General features: G+C 44.8%; 1 protein-coding gene across 8 annotated transcripts in view; it reads right to left on the bottom strand.

Annotated features, from left to right (window-relative positions):
• GPAT2 (glycerol-3-phosphate acyltransferase 2, mitochondrial) overlaps window positions 1-12,115 on the bottom strand; it is a 72,756-nt gene that overhangs the window by 28,732 nt on the left and 31,909 nt on the right. For all 8 annotated transcript variants that reach the window (XM_081017355.1, XM_081017352.1, XM_081017350.1 and 5 more), the window contains exons 6-8: window positions 10,887-10,986; window positions 8,380-8,516; window positions 5,546-5,645 (exon numbers count right to left, since the gene is read on the bottom strand). In XM_081017355.1, coding sequence (XP_080873481.1) covers window positions 5,546-5,645; window positions 8,380-8,516; window positions 10,887-10,986 — 337 coding nt within the window. The remainder of the gene's footprint in view (window positions 1-5,545; window positions 5,646-8,379; window positions 8,517-10,886; window positions 10,987-12,115) is intronic.

The raw sequence follows: 12,115 nt of genomic DNA, 5'->3' as shown, positions 1-12,115 counted from the left end.
TAGCCTGAGAATGCCCTCATCAATCTTTTTAGGCCCACTTTTGTTTAAGATAGAAGTACTGCATCATCTGCATATAATAATACAGAGATGGCTTTTGTGGCCAATTTAGGAGCATGATACTCTGGGGATGTTAAACTCTGGACAATATCATTTATATATAAATTAAACAGTGCGGGAGCTAGGATACAACCCTGCTTAACTCCCTTTGTCACTGGTATGGATTCTGTGAGCAATTGTAGAGCAGCGCACTATCAGCACAGTGTTTTTATATACAGTGGTGCCTCGCAAGACGAAATTAATTCGTTCCGCAAGTTTTTTCTTCTTACGAGTTTTTCGTCTTGCGATGCACAGTTTCCCATAGGAATGCATTGAAAATCAATTAATGCGTTCCTAGGGAAACCGCTTGCCAGGCTGGCGGTGCGGAGAAGGGCTTTTCTCCCCACCGCAAGCCTTCAGGACAGGTACGGGAACAGAGGGGAAGGCGCGCAGCGCTTTCCCTCTGTTCCCGGGGCTTGCGTGGGAGGAGGGTTTTTCCTCCCCACCGCCAACATTCAGAACAGCATTCTGAATGTTGGCGGTGGGAAGGAAAACCCTCCTCCCACCCCAAGTCTTCAGGAAAGCCATCCGATGCCGGGCGGCGGGAGAAGGTGTCCCCCCCGCATCGGAGCTTCGTTCCGATGCCGGGCGGCGGGAGGAGGCGTTTCCCCCCCCCCCGCCCGGCATCGGAGCTTCGTTCCGATGCCGGGCGGGGGGGAGGAGGCGTTCCCCCCCCGCCCGGCATCGGAGCTTTGTTCCGATGCCGGGCGGGGGGGGAGGAGGCGTTCTCCCCCCCCCCCGCCCGGCATCGGAGCTTCGTTCCAATGCCGGGCGGCGGGAGGAGGCATTTCCCCCCCCCCGCCCGGCATCGGAGCTTCGTTCCGATGCCGGGCGGGGGGGGAGGAAGCGTTCCCCCCCCCCCGGCATCGGAGCTTCGTTCCGATGCCGGGCGGGGGGAGGAGGTCCGAGGACAGTGGGGAAGACGCGCTGCGCTTCCCCGCTGTCCCGGAGATTTCCCTATGGGCTTTCGTCTTGCGAAGCAAGCCCATAGGGAAATTCGTTTTGCGAAGCGCCTCCAAAACGGAAAACCCTTTCGTCTAGCGGGTTTTCCGTCTTGCGAGGCGTTCGTCTTGCGGGGCACCACTGTAGATATTTAATCAAGAACAATAATCTTTTAACTACACTGTAAGAGTTCAACTTAACCCATGATCTTACTTGAGAGACTGAATCGAATGCAGCTTTCAGATCAATGAAAGCTGCATATAGCACACCACCTGGTTTCTTAACATATCTATAAAATGGGCAAGTACAAAGCAATGGTCTACAGCGGATCTGCCTTGTCTAAATCCTGCTTGCTCTTTGGCAAGAATAGCTTCAGTTATCCAATCAATTAGCTTATTATAAAGATGCTTTGCATATAATTTTCTAATTACAGGTAGCAAGCTAATTAGTCTAAAATTAGCCAGATCAGATGTAAGGCCCTTTTTGAATATAGAGACGGCTACTGCTGTGGCCCAAAACTTCAGGAAATAACCTGTATGCCAAACACATTTTTCTGCTTTCTGTTTCTTCCATCTTAGCAAAAGTTTATACTTGTCTGAGGGAAACATATTCAGTAATTAAGAGGGGTAAATTAGAGTTCCTATATTTGCGGTAAACTCTCTTCAGCTGGCTTTTAGCCTGCTTGCACTCTTTGTCAAACCAGCTGGAAGATCTGATTGTTCTTCTTGAGCCACTGTTCTTGATCTCAGTTCTCAAGTGATCTTGTCACCTGTCAGTCAAGATCTTAAACAAATTCATAACCTCAGCAGCAGAGATAGCTGAGATGATAGCAGTATGAATAGTCCTTAAATCATCTGCATGAAGAAGGTGAGTCAGTGCTAGATTGAATACTGGTGTCCACTTAATTCTATTGACTGCAGTTACACCTAAGTTTGCATTAGAGATAAACTGAGTTTTTGGGGAAGAATTGTTAAATACTGGACCTACTAGTACCATTGTTAGAGGTAAATGATCGCTTTCAATATTATGGCCCACCTCAAACTCCATGACAAACCTATATGCAAATCGTGAGATCAGATCCCAATATAATCTATCACACTATCTCCATGCTTTGCAAAGTGGGTATATTCCCCAGGCTGATCTCCCTCTATCATACTGTTTAATATTAGCAAGTCCCTCCACCTTACAACTTGGGCTAAATAAAGCCCTGAATAATTATATCTATGATCTTTAGACAAACAGGAGGTACCTCCGGCTAAGTAAATATCTGGTTTCAAACTCTGTTTGTAATGGGTGTACAAATTTACATTGTTGGCTTCAATACGTGCATTAAAATCCCCTGCAATGATAAAACACTGCAGTAGGATATAGGGATTCTATATAATTCTCTAGTTCTGTCCAGATAGTATTTACAGTAGTAGTTTTTTTTTTTGACAAGGTGGTATGTAGACGTTAATCAGAATTAAACATACTTTCAAAACTATAACCAAGACAGCAGTTGCAAACGGTTTGCATGGAATCATGGCTGTTGTAGTTGCATTCAACTTTGTGGAGATGAAACATGCTAGGCCCAGTGGCGGAGCTTCATGCTTGGGCACCGGGGGGGGGGGGGGAGAGCAGGCGGGGGCAGGGCTGGCGCATGTCCTGGGGGCGAGGCGCCCAGCGCAGGCAGGGGGGCAGTCGTGATGGCACCCTGGGGATCACGCTGCCGGGGCAGTGTGCTCCCCCCGCACTCCTCTTCCTCCGCCAGCGGCTAGACCCTCACTGGCCCTACCGCCTTTTGTTGAGGGAGTGGCTGTCAATGAGTGATATTTGTATCCGTTAAGCATTACAGAGTCATTGTGCCTTGTTTCTTGTAGCAGAATAATATCAAATTACTCAAAATAGTTCATCAGCTTTTATTATTCTGCTTTGAATGCCAACCAGCTATGTTCCATGACATCAGTTTTAGCCTGAATTCCTTTAAAGCTCTGTCCTGTCGCTTCCCAATTTCATCTAAAAAACTGCTTCCAATCAGTGGGAACTCATTCAACAGTATTAGTATTCTTTTTGATTCTCGAGAGAGGACTACCTATTCCATTTGGAGCTAACTTCTGATAGCTCAGCCACAGCATCAGGATTGTCCCTCCCCATATCATATTCCCGGGGGGGGGGGTGAGTTTGCAGCTCTGCATCTATACACTTCAAAGTTCCTCCAGTAGTCCTCTTTTTAACTATATATTTTGGAGAAACAGCTTGTGGGCAAAAATGGGTTTTCATCAGGCATTTAGGAGAAGAAAAAGTAAGATCAATAGATTTGTGATGTTCTGGTTTCAGAACAGAAACTATTTAACCATAGCAATTAAAAAAGCCTACAAATTGAAGGCACAAAGAGCTCTAAGACAGCACAATTTGCTTGAGTAAGGCCCCCAAATCTGACTATAATGAAATCTAAATTCTGCAAGGTCATTGTAGGCAGATGGAATTAAACCATTCTACAAATCATTAAATATTTGACCGAAGATGTAATATTCAGCACATACCAACATTTTAATGGATCCACTCAACCCACATCCTTACAAAGCCAGCATAGTTGTGTGAATTGACTGGCTATACCCTAGCTACATTCATTATGGGGTGATCACATTTCAGCCAGGCTCTTAATGGCCTAGGCCACACAGGATACCGGAACCTGTGTAATATTCCCAGACACGCCTGGTCACATTTAAAATAAACTTAACCACATGCCCATTCATTTGTAATGCTAGCATTACAACAGCATGCTCACACACGCACATACGGACCACTGATTGCAGACATTCCAACAGTAACAAGCGAATGGTCCAGGACATGCATTAAGCGCTTTCCCTGTGTCAGTCCTACTTGAACGAGGGCTTCCTGCATGGGTGCATTCTGCCTCAACCACTGAAAATTCTAGAGCTCCCTCAGAGACAAGCAGAGAAGGCTGGAGAGCATCCTAGGGAAATAGAGAAGCAGAACCACTGGCCGCCTTTCTCTGCTTTAGCAGCTCAATGTCCCAGCTCCAACCCCTGGGGACAATTGGCTGCTAAAGGAGAAATAAGCAGAGATAAACCTCCAGTTTTCTCTGCCTGTCTCTGGGGAAGATTCAGAATACTGAACCATCAGAACCTGCCTTAGGACTAAAGTAGATCTGATCATGGATCTTCCATGTCGCACCTCCTTTAGTTAAATGCAACCATTAGGTTAGAGCTTTAAAAAACCCCCCATACACATACCATTTCCCACCCCCATTTAAATGACCCCTTCCAAGTTGAAATTAGCTTCAGGGAGGAGCTTAAGGGATTATTCTCTCCTCTGCCCCAACTCCAGCTAATATCAGCACCAGAAGGCAGCACTGAAACCCAGGTAACCTGCACACTTTGTGTACGTGTGTTAAACCCACACACTCACTGAGGAAGGAAGACACTGCCCCAGAGACAGCATGCTTCACCTGTACACACAAAGGTGAGGCTGAGATGCTCAACAAACATCTAGTACAACAGTTAAGAAACTGGTCCCCACCTCCCTCCCAAATATCTGCCATAAGCACCCTGACTGCCCATCGCGTAAGTGCTCAAAATACTACCCGACGTTCACACCTACTGTTCCATGCTACCCTCCAGTAGCTGGGTCCCTCTGGGCTGCAAATTATCCACCCTTCACATCACCCAAAATGAAGATGGGATGCATTGTGCTACTTTGGTCTTCCGACGAGCATATTGAAGACTCAATGCAATTCTGGCACTTATGTGGAAAATGTAGCTTGCTAGGCTAGTTAGCTAGTTTCCTCTGTGCTTTTATTTTGTCTTGTACTCTGTGTATTTCTCTCACTCAACCTTCCTTCCTCATTTATTAAAAATCAAGCCTTTTGTAATTCATACCCTGGAGATTGGCTGATTACTTTGGAACACCCTAAGGAATGTCTCCCAATACTACATGTCCACAACAAGGTTTTGGCATACAGGGACTCAAAGGAGAATGAGCTGAACACTTCTCGATATGGAGCGTCAACTAGCAATTTTCCAGTTCGCAGGTTAAAATCCCTGAACTCTCCAGGCAGCTATTCAAGCAAAGAGAAGGATACCAGGAGATCTACACTAGCATCTCCTACATCACATTTAGCTTACTAATAGTTGTTGTAGTTGTTATTATTTATATGCCACCCACCTGACTGGGTTGCCTCAGCCATACATGGCCACTTTTGATGTGGCAATATGTAGCAAAACCTCAAAGCCAGAATGTGAGGAAACATCACCTGGTCATTCACAAGATGAAATGCTGTTGTGGAGCCCGTGAGAAAGTCAATGCAATATGACAAATTGTCACATTAAGTGGCTGTTGGTCAAGTGTTCTTAGAAGCAACTTCAAAACTCTCAGCCAAGTCTCTTCCTCCTTCTCCTCCTCCCTCCTCCTCCTCCTTCCCTCAGGACCAACACCCACCCCCAGTGCTCACAGCCCATAGCAATCAGAACTTCCCGTCCTTCCAAAGATCAAACACTAAACTTACTGAAGCCAAAACAGCTCTGGAGAGGACTCCTTGCTCACTGTCCCGGGCCTGTTCCACTCCTTGCGGCAGGAATACCCCTCCTAGGAGCGCCAGCAGGGTTCTGTACAAAGAGGAGCAAGAGCAGGGCTGGTTTATTAAGAGCCAGGGTCCTCCACACATCCTACTGTGTAGGAACAGGATTTGGTCTGTGGGATGCAACTTAGGATGTTTAGGGAAGTTTTTAATGTCTGATATTTTATCGTAGTGTTGTTGTTGTTGTTGTTGTTATCGTCGTCATCATCATTAATTCTGTTGGGAGCCGCCCAGAGTGGCTAGGGAAACCCAGACAGATGGGTGGGGTATAAACAATAAATTGTTATTATGATCCTGTCAACCACAGTCATCTTTTTTCTTTTCTTTTTTTAAAAGAATGCAAACAAAATTCTAGCTTTGGAAATAAGCTTTGGTCACATTTACATTCAAAGCACTTTTTTTTACCACTTTCCCCATCCTGGCAACCATAGTTTAAGTATGCTAAGAGTTGTGAGGAGAAGCCCCCCAGCACCATTAATAAACCGCAGTTCCTAGCATTCTTTAGGGGAAGTCATGATTGTTAATGTGGTATAAGGGTGCTTTAAACGTATGGTGAGGATGTGACCTGAAAAATATGACAGCAAGGAGGTCTTCCAGCAGCTTTAATACTCTGCATGATGAAGAAAAATATGTGTGAAAATAAGAACATGTATATGTTTTAAATAAGTTTGCAGGGCCTTTTTAGAGAAACAGAATAAAGAATATCTTTATGCAGATTTTTTCAATTTTCTAATGTTATTAATAGATTCGTGATGGGGTGGGGGGACGCAAAGGTCTGGGTGGAAAGAATCATATATCCAAATCTATCCAGCTGGAAAACTTAATTCCGCAAGTTCATTGTGGGCAGAACAAATTATGCAAATTCCACAAATTATTAAAATATTGTTATTTCATTTAATAAGACTTAAGAAATCTGATTTATTAGACCCAAACGGCACTCAGCATCAGCAGAAGTGGTAAAAGCCTTTTCAAGACAGAACCACCCACACTAATTGCAAAACTGAGAAGAAGTGGAAGGGAAACTTCCATAAGGAATCAAACTGAGGGGCGGGGAAAGGGGAGATAATCAGAAGTGGGAAAGGCCTTGCTCACAACCACTGCCAGCGTCAGACTCTTCAAACCTTTCTTCACCACCCTGATGCCACTTCTTGTTCCCTCCATGGCTTGCTGGGGATGATGGGAGTTGTAGTACAAAAGAGATGGAGGGCACTAGGTTGGCAACTATACAGTTGCAGCCTTGAAAGCCAAGCCTCTGTAGCTGCATGGGGGAAACTGCACTGAGGGGGGAGTGGGCTCCTTTCTGGGTTAAACCTCAGGGTGAGGTGGCGAAGCGGACTCTCTCCCTCCATTCTCCCACCACGGACTTTTCTTTTCTTAATAGAGTATCTCTCTCTCTCTCTCTCTCCACCACCTAAACTCTTTCTGGAAAGGAGCCCTGTCAGATGGCAACAAAGGCAGGAGGCCACCTGGGTGAAGAGGAAAGGGAAATTGCCTTTCCAGACCAAGAGGGAGTTTGTGTTTCGAGCATAACAACATACAGTGGTGCCCCACAAGACGAATGCCTCGCAAGACGGAAAACCCGCTAGACGAAAGGGTTTTCCGTTTTTGAGTTGCTTCGCAGGACGAATTTCCCTATGGGCTTGCTTCGCAAGACGAAAATGTCTTGCGAGTCTTGAGATTTTTTTTCCGCTCCCCCCCCCTTTTCTAAGCCGCTAAGCCTTTAATAGCCTTTTAGCAGCTAATCCGCTAAGCCTTTAATAGCCACTAAACCGCTAATAGCGCTAATCTGCTAATCCGCTAATAGGGTTGCTTCGCAAGACGAAAAAACCGCTAGACGAAGACACTCGCGGAACGGATTAATTTCGTCTTGCGAGGCACCACTGTATTGGTCAGATTCAGAAGTTGCCTTTATTGGGAAAATATTGGGGTTCAATACTCAATACCTTGTGGGTTCAGCCTGGAATGGCCAAATAGAAACTAGACAACAGTTATCAGGGCGCGTTTTTAGGCCTTGCAATGCTGATGCAACACAACCTCAACCAACAAGTAGCTGAGGGGTGGCACCCAAATTTGAGGAAAAGCACAAGCAAGCAAATGGAAGCAAAGGGGCAGCTATGTCCATCTATGGCAATACTTCCTTCGACTAGTTTATACTAGTTTAAGCACAAGGCATAGAAATTTTGGGCTGATCCACACTTCCTCTTGTCCTGCTGCTTTTCCCCAGGAAAAACTGCTCTTTGGTGCTCAGAGCAAAAAGGCAACTCAGGTTTTCCAGGGATTGCCATGTGTTCCGACCTATTGCTAAGAAGTGGGCTTTCCCCTGGAAAGGAGCAGGGCAAAGGGAAAACCGTGCGCACCCATGCTTTCTAGGCACATCCAGGGGCGTAGTAAGGGGAGTGCGGCCCGCCCCGGGTATCATCCTTGAGGAGGGTGACAAAATGGCATGCTGCTGGGGTTAGCACTTACCGTGGGGCCTGAGCCACACGTCTCTCCTGGGAGTTTGCAGGCTTCCCCAACCTGCTGCCTCCTCCCAGATGTTGGATTATGACTTCCCAGGTGGAGGACACCAGGATGGCAAAGGCTGATGTCGTTTTTTCAGGATTCAAAACAATTCAAATATATAACACCAATAACCCTAACAACCATCCTGAAATATACCCTCAAGCAGATTGAAAGTGAAAGGGGATGGGGGAGAATCCCAGAAAAATGTGTGAAAAAACGTGTTCTCATATCTCAAAATGCACTCCAGATTGAAATCTTACCTGCACTTTGAAGGATAGGTTTTGTATTCACAAGTGACCCTGGGTGTGCCTAGGCCCTGTGAGATGAGAAGGAGCTGAAGCAACAGCCTGTCCAGCTGAGATTTGTGGGTTGATAAAAAGACCACAGGAACATCAGGCTGGAGGCAAGAGAAAAACAACAGTCCTAAGCAACAGCAAACATACACAATATACCAAAGAGTGCAAAAGCTTCATGTAACAAAAGAGGCATCAGAGCACCCGAAAGGCTGGGGGGGGGGTCTGGCTCAGGAACCACACATGGCTCATGAACAGTTAAAATAGCATAAGTAGGGATAGCAAAATAAAAGCTTCCTTTTCTTCTGAAAAGCCGAAAGTATGCTTAACAGTGTAAAAAAACAAAAAAAAACAAAACCCCAATACTTAGCACTTAAACAGATTTCTATAGCAGCCTTAGCCAACCTGTTGCCCTGCAGACATTTTGAACTACAACTTCTGAGCTGGCTGGCACTGATGGCAGTTGCGCTCCAAAACATCTAGCAGGGATAGGCAAACTAAGGCCCGTGGGCCAGATGAGGTCCAATTGCCTTCTCAATCTGGCCCGCAGACAGTCCAGGAATCAGCGTGTTTTTACATGAGTAGAATGTGTCCTTTTATTTAAAATGCATCTCTGGGTTATTTGGGGGGCATAGGAATTCGTTCATCCCCCCCCAAAAAAAATATATATATATAGTCTGGCCCACAACATGGTCGGAGGGACGGCAGACCGGCCCACGACTGAAAAAGGTTGCTGACCCCTGATCTAGAGGGCACCTGGTTGGCTCCTCCCAGACATTCTCTTAGCAAACCCTAAAGAAGCTTTGCAGGTCAGCATCATGACCCTCATACCGCAGATGTGAGGCTGAAAGGCTGTGACTGGCACCTGGCCAGCAATACCTGCAATGAAACCTCCAACATAAAAGCAAGAGCAATAAAGCCCACATTTAGCTGGACTCAAAGGTTAGGTACTCAATGATCAAGAAACTCAGGAATGCACATGAGCAGCTTTGGGATTTCTTTAGTGTTAGCAGAGAGAAAGGACTGCATACAATCTAGAGCAAATTCAAAGAATGTTGCTATTAGAATTATGGTACTGCCTCTGGAAAAATATTGGGGGGGGGGGGAGGAAAATGGAAGGTCCTAGAGCAGGGTTTCCCAAACTTGGGTCTACAACTGTTTTTGGACTACAACTCCCATCATCCCTAGCTAGCAGGACTAGTGGTCAGGGATGATGGGAACTGAAGTCCAAAAACAGCTGGAGACCCAAGTCTGAGAAACCCAGTCCTAGAGAAAGAGATTGGGATACCATTGTAAGCTGAACAGGAAATGGAACTGAAAACATGGAACTGGACATGAACTTAGCAGACATATAATGAGAAATAAAAATGGAATACAAAAAGTGGAATACAACAAGAAATGGAACTGAACATACAGAACTGGACTTGAGCAAGTGGACATATACTGAAAAATAAAAATAATATGGACTCAATGTGTGATCACAGTGAAGAAGCTTTAATATAGACATGGATGGAAAAAATTAGTATTATTCAATATGGAGCAGTGGTGGTGGGAATTAATAGAGGTAAAGTTAAAAGAAAGAATATGGTTAACATTTATCAATAATAGGGAACCTATCTTGGGCTTTTCATGGGAATGGAAATGAATGATTGAGACACCTTAACATAAAAAAAAATGTTTAACAAAAAGTAGAGAAGAAAGATGCTTGCATGTATTTTTTTTTGCTAAGGTTTTCTTTTCTTTTCTTTTATCTTATTTTTCTCTTTCTCTTTCTTCTTTTTGTTTCTACTTCCCCACTCATTATTTCCATATTTTATTTTATTTTTTGCTTTGCTCTTGCTTTTATCATCTACTCTGAGTTAATGAGATTGCACGCAGATGAACAACAAAAGAAAAAGAAAAAGGAATGCACATGAACAGGAGTTTTCAGAGCAAGAGGCAACATGGGAATAAAAACCAGGCACTCACTCCCATGTTGTTCTAGCATCCTACCAACCCCATTTGCATTCCCAAAATATGGTTCCCACATTATAATTTCCCCCCTGCAAGGTCAGTTATACGAGCTTCATTAACTTACTCAATTTGGGAGGAGAAGAAGAAGAATCAGGGCGTTTGGATTTGATATCCCGCTTTATCAATACCCGAAGGAGTCTCAAAGCAGCTAACAATCTCCTTTTCCCCTTCCTCCCCCACAACAAACACTCTGTGAGGTGAGTGGGGCTGAGAGACTTCAAAGAAGTGTGACTGGCCCAAGGTCACCCAGCAGATGCATGTGGAGGAGCGGAGACGTGAACCCGGTTCCCCAGATTACGAGTCCACTGCTCTTAACCACTACACCACACAAAACTAGCACTAAATTTTGCCATCAGTTTGGGTGAGGGTCTGGAATTTTGGAGTGACACGTTAATGAAGCTATCAATACTGTTGGGAATTGGAAACCCTCTTGCATCCACCCAGGAAACAGCAGCCCTTACCACCTCAGCAGCCCTGCGCACCATCTCCAGTTGCCCGTTGTGGATTATGACGCCAAGGAACATTTGATTCAGAAGTTTTAGCAAAACCCAGTGGCTGAGCCTGAAGGTAGAAGAGAAGTGGGAGTAAGGTTAAAAAACAACCCGCAAAGCAACAAGAAAGCATGCAAGCATCACTACAACTCTTAAGAGGCTCCAAGTGGCATGGGAACATAAAATGAAAGCCTTTGGGGGGAGAGGTGAGAAAGGCAACCACAGCTCTGTTGCCTTCTTCCAGGGTACTTTACTGGTTTCTGGGACAGATTGCCACTATTCAACCCTTAGAGCACCTAACAATGTATAGAGATTAAAAATACAAGCCAAGAATCTATGATTTCTTTGACACACAAAAATAAGAAAAATGAAATTATCTCAAATGGTACAAGTTTCTGCTTTCTGATCTGATTTAAACAAGGAGGGATTTGGCAAGGTCCCAAAGATGGTCAAGGCTATTGAAAAGTTATATTGTCTATGTTTTATGCATTTCATAACTGCAACAGGAAATCTAAAACTCCGCCCACCCAAAAAAACTTTGACTATTCCCATTAAGCTGAGCAGCTACTCTCTCTCGCATCAAAGACTACCTTCCCCCCGCAAAGCACGACGGTTGGCAGCACCCCCACCTACAATCATGCCAGACAGCTCATTCCCCATCATCACTCCTACCCCGTCCAAATGGGGAAAGAGAACTTCTGAGCTAATCAGCCCTTTCTCTGAGTTAACTGCATGCACTCACTGCCGCTGCTTTTCCTATTAGTCCCTAACTTGTGTTAATTTGAAGCTGATGAAAGGTGCTGAGTTAATAAGAAGCCTCTTATACACTGCGGTTTTCATCTGTAGGTTTCAAAGGACTTCCTGAAGGAAGTTCGCTGCCTCTCTCTCACCCCCTCACTTTCTTTTTAAAAACCACAAGCCAACGAGCAAAGATTTACCAAAAGATCATTGATATGGGGGGGGGGAGATCTTGCATCAATCCTTTCCCAGAATCTCCCAGCCATTTTTAAATACACTCAAGGGTACTAAATCAAAGTACTGTAGAGTTACATGGAGCTGATTTCTTTACCATATATATACAGGGGCTATATAGCCCGGTTGCTGTGGTTGTATTGTGATTTGTTTTTAGCCATCTCTTAACTGTGCTTATCTACAGTATATTCTTTTATTTTTTATTTTTTTGCATTTCATTGTGGTTT

This window comes from Podarcis pityusensis (assembly GCF_964106645.2).
Source record: "Podarcis pityusensis genome assembly, chromosome: 8".
NCBI classification, from domain to species: domain Eukaryota; kingdom Metazoa; phylum Chordata; class Lepidosauria; order Squamata; family Lacertidae; genus Podarcis; species Podarcis pityusensis.
This window is presented reverse-complemented; position numbering and strand designations above follow the sequence as displayed.